Source organism: Ptychodera flava, chromosome 10, assembly GCF_041260155.1.
Source record: "Ptychodera flava strain L36383 chromosome 10, AS_Pfla_20210202, whole genome shotgun sequence".
Classification (NCBI taxonomy): domain Eukaryota; kingdom Metazoa; phylum Hemichordata; class Enteropneusta; family Ptychoderidae; genus Ptychodera; species Ptychodera flava.
Genome location: NC_091937.1, coordinates 24,113,079 through 24,138,752, shown reverse-complemented (window position 1 = coordinate 24,138,752; position 25,674 = coordinate 24,113,079). Strand labels below are relative to the sequence as shown.

Sequence of the window (25,674 nt, the reverse complement as noted above, 5' to 3'; positions counted from 1 at the left end):
TCAAAATTGGTAGGACCTCCGAACCTAAACCCAAATCCATACGATGGCTTTTGATGGTTCCCATGCCACTATTCCCCTTCCCACCCCTACCCTTGGCTTTCCCTTTTTCGGTTGTTTACCACAAGCATAGCTTTGCAATGTTTGATATGGACTGACTGACTTACCAGTGTCATTACAAAGGGACATTTACATTCGTCCAACAAAAAAAAGAGAACAGTATGCGTTCTATGACAGACAGTAGAAATCTCTAATATTTCGCATATTTATGGCAGATGTTATCAATGAAAGGGGACATGCAAATTTACTGAATTGGCTCGCATACTTAGCAGCATATGTAATGAGACTTTATCCTCAACAAGCAACATGATGGTGATTTATTTTTTTTTTTGGCATGTAACCCGTCGGTAAAATCTCCCTCCCACATACCGACAGTTGAAAGCTATAAAGACACCATAGTTAAGAGACCTGTCCAATTGAAACAGAGTCATTATGGAGTTCAAAACACAGCCAGTTTATGTTCTTAAGATGGAATGCAAGGGAAGGGGAAACAACGTTGCTGATCTCTGCACTGTTTTTGGCAAGCTCGAGGATGGTCAGAGCATTTTCCTCGATATACCCGATCCATCATATCGACTGTATTTGAGACCAGCGAGTCAGATAGAAAGAAATGACGAAGAAATTTCTGAACTTATCCACCGTTTTGTAGGCCACCTTCCACACACATTTGTAGTGGGTAAAACCCATAAATTGATCGGCAATGGTTACACTGGTGACAGTCCACAACCATTTTGGTACATTCAATCATGTAAGAAATCTGCTCTTAAAATGGCACGGTCTGTTATACCGGCTAAGACATTCCGATTTTTCAGTGACAGCTGTGAACACAATGACTCTTTGGAAATAGCAACAAACATGAACATCATGGGCGTTGGTTGGCACTGGTTTAAAGTCACCCAGTGCAACATGACATGCAAATGCAAGTGGTGGTATGACAAACCACACATTCACAGTGTGGTAAATAAGGAATATCCCATCAAATGTTGCAAGAGGATTGACGACAAAGTACTAGGCGTACAGCACCTGTCTCCACCTCCTTTGAATTTACTGCTAATCGACGTGCGCTATTATCCCAGTGATGTCATCACCTCGATGACGACATCGCTGATAAAGTGGTCAGCTCAACAAACCGTTTGCATTGGCACTTGTACGTTTTTCAATGCAGGCACAACGATAAACAATCACGTGAAATACACTGACATTGGAAGGGGACAGGTAGTTAAATGCAATGATGAACGTGATCTCTTTCTCGCCTGGTTGAGTTACATCACTGCATCGGATTATGATTTTTTGTGTGGACTCTGTCTTGAAGAAGGGCAATTGAAAATTTTGGAAAGAAGGGGTAATGCTTGCGGCGTAAATGTGATCGATCCTTTGTTGTTGCGCAATCGATGTGGCGTCAGCAATCACATTTGGCCCAATCGGCCCTCTTGCATTGGTAAATGTGGTGTGGGATTAATTGATATCCAATCAGAAAACGAAGAGGGCAAAGACGAAGACAAAGACACTTTCGATTATTTGAAGCACCTTGTATTTGGACAAGGGCTCTTGCAGGCCTATCTGTCTCTGTGTGAAGCAGCCACCATATTTTGCAAACGTTTAATAAATGGTGGTACGAAAGGTGCAGACACCATTCAATTTCCATGTGTGGAATTTTTTGAGTCTGCCATGAGCCGTAAGGCTAAAGAACAAGGGTTTGTTTTTGCATGCGATCAAACTGAACAAAGTGGTCATGCACGTTACCAATCCGTACAACAATTGACTAACGCAGACACTGAAGAGAATGTCAGCAGAGGTGGATTATTCTTTGATCCCATTCAAGGTATCCACATTGGCAATGCTGAATTGAGGGACTTTAAGTCCATGTATGGTTCCATTATCGCTACATTCAATATAGACATTACCACATGTGCACTAGACTCGACAGATAATTCATTGCGAGGTCACACAGTGTTACCCCAAGGCGGCATGTTTGTTAATTCTAGGGTGCGACGGGGTCTACTTCCGTCCATAATATGCGACCTGATTAAACAAAGAAAATATTATCAAGATCTTGCCAATACTCGTACTGAAAACAGCCTGTGGTATAACATGCAACAGAGGGCAAGGAAACAGTTAATCGTAGGAGCATATGGCGTGAATTTCTGTAAAAGTATATTTGCTAGTGATAAAGTCGCCCGTGCTACAGTTGCCACTGGTAGATTCCTTCTGCAAAAGATGAAGGATGTGGCCACGACATTCGTTCATCCCCTGTTGTCTCCTAACATTTCACCTGTTGCTCTATTCGGTAATGTGGACTCGTTGATGATGTTCTTTACTCCTGCAAGTACTATCACCGATGCTCAATGGGGAGAAGTCTTTGCGGACGTTGACAAACACTACCAAGAGGCCCTTTGTGAAGCAGTACGTTCTAGCGGAGCAGAAGTAAGTGATAACTTACTGCAGTTTGAATCCAAAGGCCATGCCAAATTGGTGCTGTGCACCAGTAAGAAACAACAGTATGCAGCGTGTATGAAGTTGGCACATGAAAAGGGCCATGACTTGATCGTCAAGGGATTCGCGTCCAATTTTAAAAATTGCCATCCACTCGTGAAGCAAACAGAGCAGAGACTGTTAGCTCTCCTACTTCAAGGCCATGTGCTTGTCCGGTTCATAGAAACAGGTCAAGTGTCGACACTCCATCCACGTACATTGTGCAGCAGTCAGCCTGTGACCCCTTATCAAGTGTTTGTTGCTTCATCCCGTAAGTGGGATAGTGTATGTAGCATTGTGCAGATTGAGCAAGAGTCCGCAACCTTGTATCGATTAGAAAATGGTGTAGGACAAATTTTGTGTGAACGCTTGCTGGACAAAGACGGCATTCCAGTACTCAAACAAGAGACGATGTGTATGATACGCTTTGAAATGGAAACTCTCATTTTACATACACTCAAGAGACTTTTGCATGGACAATATGATGTCAACCTGCTGCTGGAACAACTACCGTCCAAAAGTATGGACGGCAGCAAAAATCTTCTGAAAAAGCAATACATGCTGCTACAGAGGAGGGTTCCAACCGTCATGTACTACCTAAACACCAAAGAAAGTGGGCCAATGCATCCCTTGCTGGCCTTATTCCAACAGCAAACTCCTAATTTAGAATGTGCTGCAGAGGCATTGAAGAAAGCACTCGTTGTAGATAAAGTCGGCTTACGTGAGAGTCGAGAGGCTGGTAAAATAACGAGTCTAATGAGACCCAAAGTGAAATTGTTGTACGACACCATGTGTATAGCTACCGAATCAAATGTCCACAAGCAGTTGCAGCTCATGCAGCAATTTCGTGATCGGTTTGAGGTGACGCTTCAATTGGCCAAACAAAATGATGGTCTCGACTTGTCATCACTAACAACAAAACAGCAACATGTTGCCGAAGAACAACAGATGTTGATGAAGAAACTGATAGAATTTAAAGACTGTCCACACTGCAGGGCGGTACAAGTGAACCGGACTACCAGGGAATATAATTATCATGATGTTGTGGGCACAGATACAATCATCAGACAAGGTAATCGTGTCTTGTTCAATGTGACTGAATCCAATTCAAGAGTTTACTACCTGGCTAATTGTACAAATGTCACATGCACGGGCATTTATAAATTTGTGGATATGGTCAACAGGTTAAAACAACTCTTCAAATCTAGACAGAGAGTAGGGTTAGCTGCCAGTATATCAACCGCACTGATTCAACGTAAACAGTGGGATCAAACAGTTTGAATGTGTCATTGTAAAGAGATCACAGAGACCATCACACTGCAAGCAAATACACTCCATTGTTTCTATGTTCAGTGAATATCGTGGCCTATCTGTGATTCAACACTAATTCTTATTGTAACTATGCATGGCCAGCAAACGGGAGTATCGGAACACATGCCATCAATCGATCGCATATCTTTGGGAAAGATTGGTGACTGTGCAAAAAGGAAATTTATTTTGTAAACTTTCGGAACTATGTCAAGCATGTACAGAAGACGGAATGCTTCATTGCCAACAGAAAAAAAAATAAACAAGCTACATAAACACATCATGAAATGGGGGGAATATTTACAACTTACTGGTCCACAACCGTGACTTTGTATTTTCACTGATAAATTGATTCTATTGTAGAGAATTATTTATTCTTGCTTTTCCTGACAGTAATGAGTAATATAATCTTTCTTTTCCCTGTTTCGTGACTGAATAAAACATGCTATGAATTAAAAAAAAGAGATTGGTGTCCAGAGTATCATTGGAAAAAATAAACATAAGGGAGACAACAGAAGAAAATCTCCCAAAATGTGCCAATTGGGATCAAAACTTCACAATGTCGGAATTGTAACTATGAAATTAGATGGGAGACACTGTGGCCAGATGGAAGTAAAAAACAAATTCACTAAACATGAGTTTGCAAGTTTTCTTATCGTTTATTTGTTGTTCATTTAATAATGCTAACAACACAGTAAAATGACAATAAATTCACAAAATATTTTCAAAATTTCTAAATGTCCATAAACAATTAGGAAACTGTCGAATCGATGGATAACTTCATCACAATCAGTGATTAATTCCAAAATATGCAAATCAGCATCTACAGTGTTTTTGGAGCAATTCTTTGCATGATATTCTTTAGGTCCACATGGTATTCTCTGTCAAAGTTCATGGCAGAATCAGTACCGACAATGCATCCCTTGCTGGCCTTATTCCAACAGCAAACTCCTAATTTAGAATGTGCTGCAGAGGCATTGAAGAAAGCACTCGTTGTAGATAAAGTCGGCTTACGTGAGAGTCGAGAGGCTGGTAAAATAACGAGTCTAATGAGACCCAAAGTGAAATTGTTGTACGACACCATGTGTATAGCTACCGAATCAAATGTCCACAAGCAGTTGCAGCTCATGCAGCAATTTCGTGATCGGTTTGAGGTGACGCTTCAATTGGCCAAACAAAATGATGGTCTCGACTTGTCATCACTAACAACAAAACAGCAACATGTTGCCGAAGAACAACAGATGTTGATGAAGAAACTGATAGAATTTAAAGACTGTCCACACTGCAGGGCGGTACAAGTGAACCGGACTACCAGGGAATATAATTATCATGATGTTGTGGGCACAGATACGATCATCAGACAAGGTAATCGTGTCTTGTTCAATGTGACTGAATCCAATTCAAGAGTTTACTAATAATGCTAACAACACAGTAAAATGACAATAAATTCACAAAATATTTTCAAAATTTCTAAATGTCCATAAACAATTAGGAAACTGTCGAATCGATGGATAACTTCATCACAATCAGTGATTAATTCCAAAATATGCAAATCAGCATCTACAGTGTTTTTGGAGCAATTCTTTGCATGATATTCTTTAGGTCCACATGGTATTCTCTGTCAAAGTTCATGGCAGAATCAGTACCGACCCCCCCTTTCAGTGAACATCTGTGGGTATTTCTGGAACCGCTTGAAAATGCAGGCCATCTGAGTTTGCCGGAGATCTTCTGACTTACTGTTCCCAAAATAGCATGTGTCGCTGACCATCAGGTGAATCTTCGGAATGCCCAATACCCTTTTTGGATAGCTTTGTTGATATTCGTCGATGGTCTCTAATATGTCTGAAATGCCATCGGCGTAAAGGCTCGTGTTGTTGATTGGCAATATCCATCTCTTGGCAGCAGCAAATGCCATTTCGTGTAGAATGTCGAATCCAGGCCCCAAGTCAATCACCACGAACCACTCGTTGTCGTCCCTGGTTACAATCTTATCAATCATTTTTTTAACAGTGAGTGTTGTGCACAGCCACTGTTCATTATTCTCCATTTGCCTGTGAGCTAGTCGCCTTTTTGCACCATACAGCTTGTAATCACCGTACATAAGATAGACATTATTGGGAACTTCAGGACTCGAGCATGCTGGCGTGGTGAGGTAATCTTTGGGGTTCGGTGGTTTGACCATTGGCACCAGGGAGTGATTTAAGTAGTCACCTAGTGTCAGAGCTGTCAGTTGAGTTGGGAAATGGCCGCCCAGAAGCTTTCTGGACAAGTCACCCCATGCGCACATGTCAATCACCAGTACATTCGTCTCTGGATGAAGCTTGGCATATCGTATTGTCAAAGCGTAAGCCGTGGAAGTTTTTCCAGTCCCACCATTCTGGCTGTAAACGACATAGATATTGTCGGTCATGATGATTGTAATGATAATTCGTCTGCTGTCAAAGTGACTTGTGTGCAACGACATTTGTCTCCGACCTTTTAAAAAGAGTTGATCATGTGACCTATCATTACATAATGTGCAAAGTCTGTCGTGTATTGTCAGCTATCTCTACACTGTCAAGCAATGCGAGCCAATGCATGTATTGTCAACAAATACAACACTGCTAAGCAATGTAAGCCAAGACTCTCTCACAGCCCCTCGTCCGCTACACAGCTCCATATTCAACCATATGGCAATGCGCCCTCAACGGTCTTTCTAGTAAGCAAGGCTCACCGAGCCAGCCAGGTTATAGTGTAGCGGAACTGTACAGAGATGTAGACGCTCTGAGACTGACCCACTGACCTCAATGAGAAGCCCACTCTGTTTGACTGTGGTAGACCATGTCTTTGTAGAAGCTGGAGAAACTGTTGCGACGCCCGATGACGACGTTGACTGTGTGTGTATTGTAAGCAAATAAAGCAACTCTCTCTCTCTACACCACTGAAAACATATAAACGTAAGTGCACGAGGGAAGGAAAGCAGTCATGAGTGGGCATCAGAATATGGCATTGCGTACCTACAATGCTGGCGGTGTACTCAGACTAACGATTTTATATTCAATAAGCAGCGCGCCGAACAGGATTTACACGGGTCATCCGAATTAGCTCTAGTGCACGACAGTATGAAATATCCATTTGGTTCAAAGAATACGGTAGACTGGATGAGCAGGGGGCTGACTATTTTGGTCGGTTTCTTTTTTGGGATTGGGATTGGGGTAGGCATGGGACTTGGAATAGGAGTGGCTTTATTTGGGCTTGTTTTACCGAGGCGCTTGCTCCCTATGGATCGAGGAAAAATCGAAGACAACGAATGCACGGAAATTATTGCCTAACAAATATCAGTGGCGTGATAAATATTTTACATGTTTCTTTTCGAGAGAGGAGTCACGGTCAAAATATAAATATAGACTCGGGAGAGAAGAAACACAGTCATGAACTGGCATCAGAATACAATAGCATTGAGAACCTATATGCCCATATAATGTTCGAAAAATGGCAAAGTGTCTCGCAAATTAAAGAATTACGTGGAACATACAGGTTTAAATAATGAGTGCGCTCAAGAGGGTTTACCAAGATTATCCGAATTAGCTTTACGATATGCAAGTATGAAACCACATACTGGCCTCGTCGGTGTCGAATTGGAAGGAGATCCTTGTAAAAAATTTCGTCCAGATTTCGAAGAGACATCGAAAAAGAGACGCAAGATTTCCTGATGGCGACCTGCGTTAGGCAAGTCTTACTAGATTTGATGTACTGTTTTTTCGGAACAGGAAGAAAGCAATCTATAGCTACCATATTTGGAGTCGATACATTGACAGAGTCCTTGGAAGGGCGAGGCGTACTTCTCCTGTACTTACACATTTTCCGACCTATATCACGGGTCATTTGTGTCTGAGGAAATACCGCTTTGTGAGTGCCAACATCTCCGATTTAGCAATAATTCGACTCTCTAACCTCTACACAGCTTTAGCCGACGAACTGTGGAATTTTATAAAGGTCGATCAACAACAATGTTCAAACCTAATTGCCAACTACTGTTGGAATTTTTTTCTCACCGCGTCTGTAATCATTTGTCTCGTTGCAAAAATGATTATAAAAAAGTAATAAACCGTGCATTTGCATTTTCAAACTCTACTTTTAAATTTCCATATGGTATCACACGGGGCTGAGCACTTTGCGTGGTGCCAGCGGTTTATGATTGGAAATATTTTGTTTTTGCATCGATTCATGATAAGTTATAGGGAACAATGAAATTTCATTATTCTCTCCATAAAATCTCTTCCTTTACCTCTTTTATTTTTCCCTCTTCAAAAAAAACCAAACTTTTTTTGGAGTGCTGTAATTTTCACAACAAAAGTTTTAGTCCGCCATTTTTCTAATTTTCGTGATATTGTTTTTAAAGGGGTTTTTGATGACTATAATTCATGAGCGTGATTGGCCATGCGAGCGCTTCACGCTCAATAGCTGGCGGTTTGTTTATTTGTGTTGATGCTTTAGTATTGACTAGATGAGACACATAATTAACTAAGGAATCTCAACACTCGCTTTTGGACGGGTCACGTGGTTATATACTGTATATAACCATGTGTGTTGTAACGCCAGACAGATCCTGCATGGCTTTACTTGCAAAAGGAAATCTATTGTCAGTTGCGTCGGGTACCACACAGGCGAAATCTCGATGAGAGCAGTCTAAAATCTCAAATATCACAAAATAGCCATCACGGATTACGTAAATTCGCCGAGCACGTCAATTAATCACTGTGTATACATCGATCAACACATATAGACTGTCTTAAGGGGGTAGAGGAGAGAGCACGAGGTCACACGAGGTCATCCGTTCTCACGGGAGTATCAAAACCACCACAAAGACAAGTAGGGTACTCATATTTTTTTGTTTTTATTACCTTTCTCGATCGTTAATTTTGCGATTTAAGAACATAAATTATACTCAATAAACATTCAAGTGAATGATAAGAAAAGTACCTAGCTATGCACGAGATGATAGAATCAGAGAATGTATACGTAGTCATCACCCAATACGAGACCAACCCCCCCAAAAAACCCCCCAAAAAACAGATTAAACTTGTAATGTTTTTCTTTCTTTTATTTTTTTTTCAACTTACAGTAATTATGGCGTCGAAGTATACAGCCTTTACAGTTGGTAGTTTTTCGAATGGAAGAGATGTGTTTGGTGATGTGAACCATATCAAACCAACTACTAAATACCATGGAATGATGCTGTTCGAGTGTGATAGCGACGAACCAGAATACACGAGTCAACGTACTTTGACCAAAGTGTTAAAAAGCTGGTCTGTACACCAATTTCTTATGGTCGCTCATAAGCATAAGTGTTGTGTTGGTATATCAGCTAAACTACACTACCATATTTTATATGAGAACCGGAAGAAGGTGAAGGATACCATATCACGGCGCTTACATCGATTCAGACGACGTACTGGTTGTTGGTATTCATCGTTTGCTATAGCACCGGCAAAGAAATCGGTTACATCTGCCACCTGTTGAAAGACGACGGTTATCTAGTGGTAGCCCAAGGCAGAGAATGTGATAGAATAGCAAGAGAAGCACAGTACAACTATCGCGAGACTTTAGACAAGAAATGAATTTTTTTGAAATGTAATGTCCACTGGTGGAATTAAAGTATGATGCGCAAAATTGTAATAAAAATCTCGAAAAGAAACGCCTGGAATACATGTATAAATATACCACATCATGTTGCGTATCAGTGACAATGTGAATGATAAGATACATTTTATTAATGGCCAAGTGGAAATGATTGTAACCCCGGTAACAACTGTAAGTCACGTGATAAGATATACTATGTGTCGTTGAGTGTGTTGATACATGTGTGGAATTTCATTGATAGTGTCTTTTTATTAAAACGTCACTAATGGAATCAAACTAACTACAGCATAGCAACTTAAGGAACTTCTTCACTTTAATTGGGAAAACACGTGGTCCTTCAACTTGGCTCTAAAAAGTTCATTGCTTTCAAAACCAACTTTGAACATTTGTTCCCGCAGGGACACGGCAGGTCGTTCGAGCACAAACTGTTGGAGTTTAGAACGGCGGAGGAATGTTACCAGTGCTGGTACCCGGGAGATGGGAGTATAATGTGGCAATATTCACCAACAAACATTGCATCATTGCAAATGCAATCAACAGACTCGTTCTCACTGGATATCAATCGTCTCCCGTAGGTTTTTCGACATTTTCTTCGGAAGTAAAAATCCGAAAGTTTACATAAGAGTATGTTCCTCGCGCATTCACATACACATGCCAAGCAATGCGAGTCAGTGTGTGTATTGTAAGCAAATAAAACAAGTCTCTGTACACTGCCGAGCAAAACATCTCTCCTGTACACTGCCAAGCAATGTAGGCGATGCATCGACATGTCTGATCTCATACCGCTAATTGTGACATCACCTTAGCCTTTAAGATCGTGTGTTGGTGTTAGATGTTTCACATAAAGTTGAAATATCATCATGGTGTCTTTCAGAATACCCCGCAAGGAACCAAGAACAGAAGTCATGGCAAAATATCAAAAGTATGAAGATGGTAGGAAGGGGACTAAACAAGATAAGAAAAAGAGAGAATGCGAATCAAATGTAGAACGTGAGTACGGTCAACATTTTCTTTATATATTGTTGTGTGGACTCATTACGTTTTTAATTTTTGTTTTTCGAAACATGCTGTCCATAAAAAAAAATATTGATTGGATGATATGTCATGACCTTCGATATTTTAGCTCATATTTGGTATGCCAAAACGTGAGCTTAACCTATAAGCTGAAGTTTCTGATGTCTGTATGTCTGTTTGTCCGTCTATTTGTCCGTCTGTATGTATGTATGTATGTATGTATGTATGTATGTATGTATGTATGTATGTATGTATGTATGTATGTATGTATGTATGTATGTATGTATGTATGTATGTATGTATGTGTGTGTGTGTGTGGTGTGTGTATGTATGTATGTATGTATGTATGTATGTATGTATGTATGTGTGTGTGTGTGTGTATGTGTGTGTGTGTGTGTATGTATGTATGTATGTATGTATGTATGTATGTATGTATGTATGTATGTATGTATGTATGTCTTACAGACTTCATATTTGGAGTGTAGATACATAATGGGCAAACGCCTCGTATTTTTATTTCGTTTTTGTGATTTCATTATGCTGCAAATTAGATGACAAAATGTCATTTTTGGTCCAAAAATCCGTTTCTCTAAAACCACAAATCCAATTCAGTTGAAACTTGGCATGGAGGAATGTAAGGGTAATATCAGTCAGATAAGTGGATATTTTGGTTAAATTTACATAATTGTATTTTTTTGGTCGAAAATCGTTTTCTCCATTTGAAACTTGTATTGCAGTTCGTAGGATTTGTGGACCTTGTGGTGAAATTTATATACATGGTGAATTTACATCATAACATAAAGGCAAGTGTACACAATTTACATAAATTTACACACAAAATCTAGTTTGCAATTATCACTTTACCCTTTCCTAGTTCATATCACTCTTGAATGTGCAAATTTAAAACAAATGTGAGCACAGTGTACTTGATGCTATTTTTTTTTACTGTTTTTTAGGAAGCACAGGACTACTGTTAAAAAAGCTACCATTTCAGCGCCTTGTGAGAGAAATAACACATGGGAACCATTCTAAGGAAATCCGGTTCCAATCTGCAGCTTTAGTAGCTCTTCAAGCAGCAGCCGAATTATACTTGTTGGATGTTTTCATGGACAGCAGACTGTGCAGCGCTCATGTAGGCAGATCAACACTTAAGCCTTGTGATATGCGCTTAGCCAGACATCTTCGAGGTGATTATCCTGTTGAACAGGTCATGGATAATACTGACAAGGAAACTCAGAAAATCATGACTTCTGCTGGTGACAATGTAGCAATGTAGTGATGATATTCATCATTACGAGGACTTTTTCTCCCAAGAATGAACCTGTAACCGTTTCGAATTACAAAAACAAAACAACCACGACTACTCGAAGGAAAGGGACAGAGATTTGTAAAAAACAAAAATAATAATAACGTTGTTAGTTACAGTTTTTTCCTTGCTGTTGTCAAGTATTCCATGGGACGATATCTCGAAATGTGACAAAGAATAAAGAAATAAAAAGACTGAGTTGTCAGTTATGTGTAATCATTTTGTATCAGATTGGGGTATAAGTGTGATATCTTGTAAGGCGCAAGGGAGTTGTATCTTCGTGTTGCAATATGGGATAATTTATTGGAGTTTTAATAACTCTGTTGGCCAAGGCGAGTTGTTGATGGGACAATAGATTGACTTTGGATTATAACAATAGGAAGAACAACAACCACTGAATGAACTAGATTTGTATTATTCATTTGTTTATTCATAGGTTTACATCCTCTTCAACCAATCCTCCGTGTATGTTTACACTAGTAGTACGCCCATGATTTGTGTCAAACTTCATCACCTCACTGTAATCTGACTTAAATTTTGATCAAAGTTGTGTTTGATAATAGTTTTAACGTAGGGAATGAGTGTTGTGATATTTCTTTTACTTTTAGTGACAACGATATATTTGGCGGCACCGTTGGCAAACTTGAGGTCATTTTGGTCGGTTGCCACGAAGCATATAGGGATCATAGCCCCACCTCTCTGAACAAATCTCACATTTCTAGTTTTCGCCAAAAGTAAAATAAGTCGAATCATTGTTGCTGTTGATTGATTAGGGTGATGGGGAATAATCACAGGAAAGAAGGTCGCAACTTGTGTTGTCCGGCCCCTACATGCCATTGCAGCCTGGTTTAATCTTCCAAGCTTACTGTTTGGATGGACACAATTGCTGTCATAGGCCATGGCTCTTCTCGCTTCTTCCAGCATTACCATCAGTGAGGCACATGGCTCATCGTATTCTGACAGAATGTGCTTGAACAAACTGTCATCGTATGGGGGTACAGTCTTGTACCCCGAGGAAATGAAAGAAATGAACCCTCGTCCTACATCAAGATGCTCGTATCTATTATTAGATTCCCTCCTTGGCATATCATCCCTGTCCATTTTTTTTGACTCCTGCAATATCTTGTTCTCTCTCTGCAGACGGTTTACAGCTTCTTGGCACGATTTCAACTGCCGTTGCAACTGTTGCTCTTTCTTCATGAAATCTTCTCGCCACATTTCAATCTCTTGCATCTGTCTTTCATTGTCACTATTTTTCTGCTTAACCAGTGGTCGGATATCGTAGTGGTCTGCCCTCGGTTTATCTGTGAATGAAGTTAAACTATTGCTATCAAGTTCATTGTAACATACTACATTGTGGGCTATGTTAGAGCCAAGTGTTACCTTATCCATTCGCTCAAATGCATTCTGGAGTTTTTCAACATTTCTTTGAAGCGCGGGTTTTTCATTTAACTCTCTTTGGAGTTGTTCAAGTTTTTTTTCCAGCTTGACATTGTCCTCTTTTAACTCTCTGGAGTTCTGGTGATGAGCGAAATTAAGCTTTTCCCGTTCCCTTTCCAGTCGTTCAACATTTTCTCTAAGTACGACACATTTACTGTCAAGATCGTCAATGACCAGTTTCTGTTTCGAGATGCTTTCATTTAGTCTTTTGATGTGTTCCATTGATTGGCTTTGTGAAGATTCTGCCTCGTCTTGTTGCTTTTGCAGCATTGCTTTCAGATTTCTCCGCATTTCAGCATTTTCAATTGAAAGACTCGTGTTCTTCTGTAGAGTATTTTTAAGAAGATCGTCACTACCCTCAATGTCTCTCGTTAAAGTTTTATTAAGGCTGTCAATTCCCGCATGAAGGTGGTCATTTTCGGCTTGCAAATCATTCATTTTCTGCTCAAGAACTTTTGCATGGCCTGTTTTTGTAACGCTATCAACTTTCAATGTGTTGATTTCAGTCTTAAGGTCACTTAACTCTAACGTATATTTTTCCATCATTTCAATTTTGACTTTGGCATATTCATCCAGTTCCTTGTTCAGATCAAGCACTTTGTTTGACAGATCTGCATTTTGAGTTGACAGTATGTCATTGTCGTCCTTTGCTGACGTGAGCTCTTGTTGTATTCCCTTAAGGACTTTCGATGATGTATTGTGTTTTGCGGACAGCTCATCTATGACATTTACTCTCTCTTCTACTTCTGCTGTCAACTCTGTGATTTCAGACTGCAGCCTTTTGTTAGTAGACTCTTTCGCCTTTAATTCGTGTGTCAGTTTGCTCACCTTCGTATTGGCTGAGGCAATTTCCCCTTCAAGTTGGCTAAGATGTTCTGTGTGCTTGTCACATAGTGTTTGAAGCCGAGCTACTCTAGACTTTGCACTTTCATACAATACTCTGAGCTCTTCGCATTTATTGCTATTGTCCAATTCCAACAGGCCCTTTTTGTGTTTCAAATCGTCCACCGTTGCATAAATTTCAGTTTGTGTTGCCAACGCAGTGTTGAGGTTCTGCATGAGCTGTTCTTTGCAGACTTGTAAATCTCTCTTGTCTGTTTGTAGTTCTGAGCACTGGTGCTGGTAATTTGTCAATATCGCGCTATTGTCTGTGACTTGCAAACGTAGTTTAATTAATTCTTCCTCCTGAATCCTGTTAGTCTTTTCGGTTTCAAATTTTTCCGTTCTCAATTTTTGAATCTCATCCTTGAGATACTTGTTGTCATCGATTATTTTGCTTTCTTGCTCACGGTATTCTTTCAAGCTCCGCTTGTACTCATCGGCTTGCAGTTGTAATCTCGTCAACTCACCACCTTGAATCACGTTTTGTTTTTCAGATTCAGACTTTCCTCTTTTCACTTTCTCCAATTCATCCTTGAGATACGTGTTGTCATCCATTATTTTGGTTTCTTGTTCACGGTATTCTTTCAAGCTGCGCTTGTACTCATCGGCCTGCAGTTGTAATCTCGTCAACTCACCACCTTGAGTCACATTAGTGTTTTCAACATATGATTTGTCTCTTCCCAGTTGTTGCAAATCATTCTTTAACTGCTCATTTTCCATCCTCAGTTTGGCCCCTATCTTTTCTTGTTCTCTCATGTCGTGTACCGCTTTATTCTGCATCTCACTCTGCTGTTTGAGTGAATTTCGCAAATCCTGAATCAGTTTTTCGTATTGGTCACATGTTTCACTTTTAGCCTCCAACATTGCCTCCAGTCGGCCTTTTTGCTGTGATGTTAACAATTCGTGCTCAGCTTGCCTTTTCTTCAACTCGATTACTTGGGAGCGTGAATCTTCGAATTTCTGTTTTTGTTCAGAAACTTCAAGCTCAACTTGCCTCTGTAGGCTGTGGTAATCTTTCTGCCATGCATCTATTTCGGCTTTTTGTCTAGTTATTACAGTTTGGAATTCACCGAGTCTTGTTCCTCCTTCACTCAAGCAGGTTCTATTCCTAGCGTTCTCTTCTGATGTCTGCTCTCTAATTGTTTCCGCATCTCTCAATTGTTGTTTCAAAGTGATGGACAACTCAGAGACATCCTTCAATTTCTGTTTTATTTCTTCCTTTTGTTTCTCGAGAATATGCTCTCATTCAACTGAAGCGAGTTTCTCCCGGTCAGCCTCTGCTAATTTATTTTTAAAATGCGCTACCTGTTCTGATAATTGATTGATTTCTTCAGTCAAGCTGTCGTTATCAGATTTCACTGATTTCACTCTACGTTTAAGTCTCCTGGTTGCTAATGTAGCATCGCTCAATTCTGCTGTCAGCTTGGCATTTTCCGATGACGTCACATTTGACTGTTGGATTATATCAACACCAATTCGTGGTTGGGAGTTGCCGTTTTCTGCATTTTTATTTGTCATCATTTTTAAAGTATCTACAGGATGCTTTTCTACAAGGTCCTCTTTCCCACTACCAGAGTCGTCGCAGTGCGTCTTTTGTGGTACATGATCCTGTTGTGGACCATTGGCTGTCTGATTTTCGTTTACATCTTTTTGAGACTGATAACTCTGCAAGTCTTCCTCGGGAGATGGCACAGTTACTCGTGCTAAGTAATCCACGGTAGATTTTACCTCGTGTTGGATACTTGGGATACGTAGCAGCACAAAACCCCCTTCTGGACGGTCTGTATCTGACATAGACATTGCGACTGAATTTGTTGCATTGTTTAATGCAAATGACATGTGATCTACTGGCGAGTCTGCCCTGGTTAGTGCTTCCGGGACATTATTTATGGCCATTGCAATGTCATCGCTTTTGCGTCTGTTTTTTGGCTTCGAACTACGTTGTTTATTGTTCTCTCTATTTATTCCTGACATGATATTGTCAGGCGGAACTACAACCCCTTCCCGTTGAGATGGGGCAGGTATGGAGCTCAAGTCACTATCAAAAGAACTAATCAAATCACTCAACGTTTCTGTTTGGTCACCTGCTGAATCATCTTCTGCCATTTCTTTGCCATTTTCTGGGCTAAGGAAAATGGCTATGTTGTCGCTGTCACCACTCTGGTCATCATTACACTCTGAAGGATGTTTCGGTCGCGAAGGGGATTCTTCAGGAGGGTTGGGTGTATGTAATGCTGATGTTTTCTGATGTGCGCTTTCTGGTGAAACGTTGACTTTGTCTTCTGGTCCTTCGCACGTAGGCAAGAGTGTGACCATGCATTGGTCATTGGACTCTTCATGGGCAATGATATCATTTATTTCTACGAATTCACCACTCGTTTTCAAACTACCTGCCGTGGTATCCTTTCCTTTCCCCATTCTGGCATCATCAATAGCCATTTCAATGCCCCTAACAATTCCATCACCCGGGTTACCATCACACGGTGTCGCTTCATTTGTGGCACTAACACATATAATTTCACTCATGCCCATCTCTAACTCACTACTATCAGTTTTGCCTTCCTGTGATGGCTCCCCTGTACGATTTACTTCATCGCTTTCAATTTCAAGTGACAAGGGGTCCGTTTTTTCACTTGGTCATATTGACTATCGGTGAGGTCATCATATTGTTGGCTGTTGTTCCTTAGGACACCTGCTGTGGCACTCCTTCTCTGATATCTTCTTTCATGTACAAATCGTGTGTCGCACAACCCACCATACACTAGGGCCACAATGTTAGCCTCTGTGTGTCCGCATTTCAAACTGCCGGGTATGGGACTGTCAAAGAAAGATGATGATGATTCTTCATCATCATCATCATCATTAACACTTTCTTCGATCGCTCTCATCTCTTGTACAGCCAACTTGGTCAATTTGGTGTTCAGAACCACGTGCACATCTTTTTCCTTAAGAATGAACCGTGCCAAGTTATGAAAAAGTTGATTGAAATTTATGTGCATAGACGTATCTTTATGTGCCTCAAAAGTGGACAATATCATTTTTGCAGCAGATAGCGTGTCTAATCGGATCCGTTGAAAGAGATCACAATCTATGGATTCGGGCATATCGATGCAATCTTCAAATAACTCATTAAACAACGGGTTTTCACTGTGTTCTCTGTGCAAGTCACTTAATTTGTCTAGTAGGCTATTTCGATCGGTGCTGCTGTCGCACGAAAGGGCCATCGCCCTTTCTGCATTACCACATATGAAACTCCATAGGCATGGAAACAAGGACAGTGTGCTCCAAACTGAATAAATGTCAGACAGGATCGGCTTGCACACATGTCTCAATAGAATGATGTAAAATGCGGACATGCTGTTCTTGACATTGTTGTCGATATATTGGAGAAAGTGATACATGGTGCCCCTTTCGTATTTCATGAATGTTTTACATGTTTCGGCCAGCGTATCCAAGTCCCCTTTCTCCAGCCCGTCCAACCCAAAATTAGCCTTGTTTAATGCCAAGAACCTGTTTGCACCGTATGCAGTGAACGTATTTCTGTCCGCCTTGGATGTATGGGCACATTCGCCAGTGCAGTCATCTTAGTGTCAAGATGAAATCGATAGCAATAATGAGCAATGACAGCACTACAGTGGGAGATCACCAGAAAACAGCTGGGATTGCCTCCAGTGGCACATACATATGTGATATTCTCTTCAGTCCTAAAGGTATTTACTGCCTCATGTATGTCAATCCAATTGAAAATGTCTCTGAGGATTTTCAGTAGGTGACAAATATTAGTTATAGGATGTAAATCTGAAACAGCAACAAGGATAGTCAAATCACGGGCCACAGTAGCCCTACGAGTATGGCGAGAGTGTCCGGCTTTGCCTTTGGCTACGCCGCCTCCCACCCCGGCGTAGCTGTGGGTCCATAGCTGTGGTGTTTTCGGACGGGATTCCTGCCTTTTACGGGCTGGTTTTGACTTTTTACGATTTTAACCCCGCCACCACAGCTATGGGAAAATGCGTAGAAAAAAGCTAGAAAAACGGCGATATTTCAGTGAATTTTGAGCGGATTTCTGTTCGTGGTGAGTCCCTAATAACCAAGTTGTCGATGAGTGTTGGCAATTTGTAATTTGGATGGAAACTTTTCGAAATATCGCCGAGCAAAGTTGCGACAAGGGTGCTGTCGGGCGTAACATGGACGCTTTACTACGCATTATCCCATAGCTGTGGTGGCGGGGTTGAAATCGTAAAAAGTCAAAACCAGCCCGTAAAAGGCAGGAATCCCGTCCGAAAACACCACAGCTATATATATGGACCCACAGCTAACCCCGGCGTAGCCAAAGCCGGACACTCTCGCCATACTCGTAGGGCTAGGGCCACAGTGCAGAATGTTGCCATTCATGTGTAGACCTAGTGATCAAAATTTTGAAAGTGACCAAAAATCATTACTAGCTCATGATAACACACCAAGATTGAGTATAAACCTGTTTTTAGTGTTTTTATTTACAGTGACTTTTTTGTGACTAATAAACTTTTAGTAGAGAAATAAATGTGTGTCATTTGAATATTGTTGTTATTTGCAACGTTACCCATCCTGAGTAGAATCACAGAATGTGGTATAATCAAAAACAGCTATGATTTGAAGTTTCACCGTTTGGAAATATTGGGAACCGCTGATCAATGTACAACAAGATGTATAAATGAATGAGAATACACAATCTGTTGCATATTTTACATCTCCTCTTTCACTCAAGCATGATTTTCTAACTCATTCAAAATGAGAATTAGTGTCGGATATAAATCATGAGATATTTCCAGCACTTTACCATAGTTGTAAATGAGGCATGAGATGCAGTCAAGTGCAGTGATACATCATTTCTGGGTGGCTATGTAACTGAAGTGTTCTGTATTTCTCAGAGTGTTCAGCAATTTGTAAAGCTGCAAGACAATTTGACCAACTACGTGAGATAGGAAAATCATTTGAGAGTCTTTCAAGCACGTTGTGTCAGACAAACCTGGACAGCACATCATCCATGGCAGGTAAGGTTCTATGTGCGGGTTTTATGTCATCATAATGTGTGTAATGATACAGCAGTGGAGAGTGTACATCTTTCAGCTGAGCTGGCATGTCAGGCTTGCTTTTCCTGCTGTACTAGCTGGCACAAATTTTTGATAGCTCTGCATGGCAGGGCTGTGTGTTGCGGACGTTATACGTCCTGGTGGGAGGCCGTATAACGCCGGTAACACACAGCCCTGCCATGCAGAGCTAAAGTTTTTGATAGTGCTGTTATGGGATACTTGTTGAGTAACATTTTAGTGTTTGGGATCAGATATCTTCTGTTGTCAATACCACTTGTATAAGTAACTGGTATAACCAGAGCGTTTGGCCAGTTACGAGCTCGGCCAGAGCCCGCATCTACCATCTTGACCAGTAAGTCGGTCAGGAGAAATCTGCCAGTTGCAAGAAAGCATATGCCATTGCATACACATTCTCTTCACAGTAAAATACTTAATCGGTATATGCTTTTAAAAATGCTAAACACATGCCAGTTTCAACTTTTTGGTACTATAGTTTCTGTTATTTTGTGGTTTAATACGAACATTAAGAAAACAACGCGAAAGGTTTTCACCCTGAAAACCTGGAAAGTAACACGGTTTACCGTACTGTGTGGCTGATGTCATCGTATAGTTGGGACATGTGTATATGCGTGAACAGGGAAGTTTGCAAGCATAACGCTCATGCATGACATCGAGATCACTTTTGCATTATAACTTTAGCAGACTTTAAAAAATAGAAATACACTGTTGATCTTACGTTCTTGGTGGTTACATACTCCTACTGGCTAAGACTGCCTACTGGCCAACTGCAGAGTTCTCCAGCTGGCTGAGCTCATAACTGGCCAAGTTCTCCCACTGGCCGAGCTTGCAACCAGCCGACTTCTCTTGTATTCTACCATACATACCGGTAGGTAATGTACTGGATCTGCAAAATCTTGAGAATCGCAACATGTACATTTACACACCTAGTATTTGAGTGAAGCTGTATCATATAGATTGGATTCTACTCAAAATTAATGTGCTTGAGCAAAAATATGTAGTTAGGTCCAAAAATGTGTAAACTGTGAAACATTAACACTCCAGAACTGATATTCTTGTTATGATATCAAAGATAACCAGATTTCTTAGCTGGGTGAAAAGGTATCATACCGGTAGTTTGTGAGTTTTAATTATATTGTGAAATTACTGAATTTCCTGCCCTGGGTTGGTAGCCCTGCTGGTGGAGAATTGTCCTGTAGACTATCTGAAGCTCTAGCATATTGCTTTGATTGAGTTTGTGTGGTGTATGCTATCATGAATGAATGTGATAGTGCTGAAGTGTATCTGTGTGGATCAGTGGTCACATAAAGCATTGCATCAGCTTGGCTCGGTTATTGAAACCCCTTTATTGAGAATTGCTGATTCAGCCAAATAGGTATGTATGGGATGTGGGCTGGAAGCCAAAAATGTGTCCATTGTCACTAAAATGTCTGTCTGTCAGGTGTATGGCCAAAATTTAGATTTGCATAACTGTAATTTGCATAATTTATTATTGGTTCCCCCCTCCCAAATTTGCAAGCAGAGGGACATTCCCCTTTTGTGAGAAAAACCTGGAGAAATCTCTGTGTCTTATTTATTTAAAATCTGCCATAAAAATGCATAAGAGATAAAACTACATTCTCAAAATTACTTGAATGCCTCCCTGAATTATGTGAATTTAATTATTTGTCATTTCAAGTATAAGTTACCCTTGCCACACATTTATAATACTAAATTACATAAAGTGAGCAATACTCGCTGTAGGATGACAATTGCTTCATTGTCATTTATTTTTTTCATATTTACATAAGTCTATAAGCTGTCCTTTCCTGGTTTTCGACATTTAACCCTTTGAGCGCCAAAGTCAATTTTTGTCACCTTTACAAAATATACCCCAATCAATTTTTTTCAGATTTTTGCAGAAATTTTGATAAAAAATTATAACAATGTGATATGATGTCCATTTTGTTCAAAATTATCAAAAAATTACAGGAAAATTCATAAAAAATGGTAAAATGTTGCACTAATATTTTGGTGAGAAAAATTGTGGCACTCAAAGGGTTAATTCAGTAAATGATCATTCAGGTTTGAACTCACGACCTCAGATATCGTTTCCTCTCATGAATGCAACAAAAATATGCCTCTGACTTCTTCCTTGTGATAAAGTCATCATTCTGTTAACCCTTTGAGTGCTGTTATTTTTTCCCACCAAAATTTGAGTGCAACATTTTACCAATTTTTATGAAGTTTTCTGTAAATGTTTTGATGATTTTGAACTGAATGGACATAAAATTTCATTGGCTACAGTTTTTTATCAAAATTTTGGCAAAAATCTGAAAAAAATTGACTGGGATACATTTATTAAGGCGACAAAAATTGACTTTGGCCCTCAAAGGGTTAAAAGTTTGAGATTTTGTCGTTTGCTTACAGAATAATCATTAAAATTGATATTCTTACAGCATGTAGCTGTCTTAACTCCCCCTTTGTATGAATTATTGCTTTAATGCACTTTTCTATACCCTTCTGTTTACAAACAGGAACATCCATGATTGTACACAGTCTTGTCCAAAATGGTCACATCACCTTGGAGTGTGGCAGCCTTAACCCAGAAAAGGATAGAGAAAACTTCACTGCACAGCATCATCCTGTTGATAACCAAGACAAAGATTCCTTCAGTTTGTCTGAGAGTCGTACAGATAATGATGATAATAACTTACAGAATGTACTGGCACAGGTGTGTGGTGGTTATAAGAGCCAAGAGTGTGAAAGAGTAGACGGGAAAATAAGGCTTGTGAAGGATTGCCAATTGCAAATTGAAGAGTCATTTTGCTATCAAGAAAGTGGCACAACTTTTGTTTGGAAATGTGAACTTAATGGTGATGTAGAAACAAATAACAGGCCACATGAATGCACGGATTGTAGTGAAACATTCACTCAAGAGGACAGCCTTAGGAGGCACAGATTTATCCATTCAAGCCTCAGACCGTATGAATCGAAAGAGTGTGGTAAAACATTTACAAAATCTGGCAGTCTTAGGCGTCAGAGAGGGATCCATTCAGATGATAGACCGCATGAATGCAAAGTGTGTGGTAAAACATTCAAACAAAAGGGTCATCTTCAGATGCACAGTTTGGTCCATTCAAGTGTCAGACCTTTTGAATGTGATGTGTGTGATAAAACTTTCGAAGATAACAATAATCTTGGGAAGCACATATTGACCCATTCAGGCCTGGGACCATATGAATGCAAAGAGTGTGGTAAAACATTCACAAGAAATGCCAATCTGAGAAATCATACACTGATCCATTCAGGTGTCAGACCATATGAATGCAAAAAGTGTGGTAAAATGTTTGCACTGAAAGGCAATCTTAAGAAGCATAGATTGATCCATTCAGATGATAGACCGCATGAATGCAAAGTGTGTGGTAAAACATTCACAAAAAAGGTCAGGCTGAGGACACACACATCGCTCCATTCAAGTGTCAGACCACACAAATGTGAAGATTGTGGTAAGACATTCACAGATAAATGCTCTCTTAATAATCACAGATTGATCCATTCAGGTGTCAGACCATATGAATGCAAGGAGTGTGGTAAAATGTTTGCACTGAAAGGCAATCTTAAGAAGCATAGATCAGTCCATTCAGATGATAGACCACATGAATGCAAAGTGTGTGGTAAAACATTCAAACAAAAGGGTAATCTTAAGCTGCACAGTTTGGTCCATTCAAACGTCAGACCTTATGAATGTGAAGTGTGTGATAAAACTTTCAAAGATAAAAATAATCTTAGGATGCACATATTGACCCATTCAGGACTCAGACCATATGAATGTAAAGAGTGTGGTAAAACATTCAGAAGAAATGCCAATCTGAGAAATCACACACTGATCCATTCAGGTGTCAGCCCACATGAATGCAAAGTGTGTGGTAAAACGTTTGCACTGAAAGGCAATCTTGAGCAGCATAGATTGATCCATTCAGGCCTCAGACCGCATGAATGTAAAGAGTGTGGTAAAACATTCACAAAAAATGCCAGGCTGAGGACACACACATTGCTCCATTCAGGTGTCTGGCCGCACAAATGTGAAGATTGTGGTAAGACATTCACAGATAAATGCTCTCTTGAGAATCACAGATTGATCCATTCAGGTGTCAGACCATATGAATGCAAGGAGTGTGGTAAAATGTTTGCACTGAAAGGCAATCTTAAGAAGCATAGATCAGTCCATTCAGATGATAGACCGCATGAATGCAAAGTGTGTGGTAAAACTTTCAAACAAAAGGACAGTCTTAAGATGCACAGTTTGGTCCATTCAAGTGTCAGACCTTTTGAATATGATGTGTGTGATAAAACGTTCAAAGATAAAATCTATCTTAGGAAGCACAAATTGAAACATTCAGGACTCAGACCATATGAATGCAAAAAGTGTGGTAAAACATTCACAAGAAATGCCTATCTGAGGACACACACATTGCTCCATTTAGGTGTCCGGCCGCACAAATGTGAAAATTGTGATAAGACATTCACAGACAAATGCTCTCTCAAGATTCACAGATTGATCCATTCAGGTGTCAGACCATATGAATGCAAAGAGTGTGGTAAAATGTTTGCACTGAAAGGCAATCTTAAGAAGCATAGAACGGTCCATTCAGATGATAGACCACATGAATACAAAGTGTGTGGTAAAACTTTCAAACAAAAGGGTCATCTTAAGATGCACAGTTTGGTCCATTCAAGTGTCAGACCTTTTGAATGTGATGTGTGTGATAAAACTTTCGAAGATAACAATAATCTTGGGAAGCACATATTGACCCATTCAGGCCTGGGACCATATAAATGTAAAGAGTGTGGTAAAACATTCACAAGTAATGCCAATCTGAGAAATCACACACTGATCCATTCAGGTGTCAGACCATATGAATGCAAAGAATGTGCTAAAATGTTTGCTTTTAAAGGCAATCTTAAGAAGCATAGGTCAGTCCATTCAGATGATAGACCGCATGAATGCAAAGTGTGTGGTAAAACATTCAAACAAAAGGACAGTCTTAAGATGCATAGTTTGGTCCATTCAAGTGTCAGACCTTTTGAATGTGATGTGTGTGATAAAACGTTCAAAGATAAAATCTATCTTAGGAAGCACAAATTGAAACATTCAGGACTAAGACCATATGAATGCAAAAAGTGTGGTAAAACATTCACAAGAAATGCCTATCTGAGGACACACACATTGCTCCATTCAGGTGTCCGGCCGCACAAATGTGAAGATTGTGGTAAGACATTCACAGATAAATGCTATCTTAAGAATCACAGATTGATCCATTCAGGTGTCAGACCATATGAATGCAAAGTGTGTGGTAAGACCTTCATACGAAAGGGCAATCTTAAGATGCATATTTCAGTCCATTCAAGGCTAAGACCTTATGAATGTGAAGTGTGTGGTAAGACATTCACACAAAAGAGCAGTCTTAAGATACATAGCTCGGTCCATTCAAGCATAAGTCCAGATGAATGTGAAGTGTTTGGTAAAACATTTACAAAAATTGCCAATAGGAAGAATCACACATTGATCCATTGAGGTGTCCGACCACATGAATGCAAAGTGTTTGGTAAGACATTCACACTAAAGAGCAGTCTTAAGATGCACATTTCAGTCAATTCAAGCCTCGGACCTTATGAATGTGAAGTGTGTGGTAAAACATTCAAAGATAAAAATAATCATAGGAAGCACATATTGAACCATTCAGGCCCCTGGCCGCATGAATGCAAAGAGTGCGGTAAAACATCCACAAAAAATGCCAATCTGAGGAATAATACAATGATCCATTCATGTGTCAGCCCACATGAATGCAAAGAGTGTGGTAAGACATTTGCACTAAGGGAGCCTTCAGTAATTACAGGGGGTGGACCGGGGGAATTTAGGGGGAGGGTCACTTTTTAGAAAACTGTTCAAGGGGGAGGGTCACGTTTTATAAACTTATCTTGGGGGTGGGTCACTTTTGACAGAATCTGATTTTATGGCCAAACCTTTGATTGTCTGTGTAATATTTCCTGAATAGGAAATTGCCAATGAAATACACCGATTCTTTCAAATACACATCCACAAGTTTCATAAGCAAAGAAGATTATCCTACATTCAACACCTAGAACAGTTAAAACTGATGAAAGATATGGGAAAAATGTATGCAACAGGTGGAAAAGTGTATATCAATTATCAAATGTACATAAATGCCAAGATACTGTTATTGCTTTTATATTAGAAAAAATTGTGCATAGTTCTCTCATAGACCACCATGTACAGTGAATCAACATTTCAGTGAAATTCCAAAATCAAATTTCTAGCTCAATCATGTCCTTATAACCACTCTAGTCTTATCATGAACATTAATAACAATAATCAAGTGTACATTAATGCACAGATTTACCTAGTTTTTACTTGGGAAAAATTATTCATAGTTTCATCATAGACTGCTATGTATAGTGAACCAACATTTTAGATGGAATTCC

The 25,674-nt window shown here is 39.9% G+C and overlaps 2 protein-coding genes across 2 annotated transcripts; one reads left to right on the top strand and one right to left on the bottom strand.

Annotated features, from left to right (window-relative positions):
- Positions 1 to 12,289: 12,289 nt before the first annotated feature.
- Positions 12,290 to 14,965, bottom strand: LOC139141564 (restin homolog). Its single transcript, XM_070711157.1, has one exon. It carries the CDS (start codon positions 14,963 to 14,965, stop codon positions 12,290 to 12,292), a length of 2,676 nt encoding a protein of 891 aa, XP_070567258.1.
- Positions 14,966 to 17,683: 2,718 nt separating this feature from the next.
- LOC139141563 (zinc finger protein 345-like) lies at positions 17,684 to 23,309 on the top strand. The gene is made up of 4 exons (XM_070711156.1): positions 17,684 to 17,811; positions 19,009 to 19,131; positions 21,705 to 23,180; positions 23,305 to 23,309. The coding sequence occupies exons 1-4, from the start codon at positions 17,697 to 17,699 to the stop codon at positions 23,307 to 23,309; spliced, it is 1,719 nt and encodes a 572-aa protein (XP_070567257.1). The 5' UTR covers positions 17,684 to 17,696.
- The last annotated feature ends 2,365 nt before the right edge of the window (positions 23,310 to 25,674 follow it).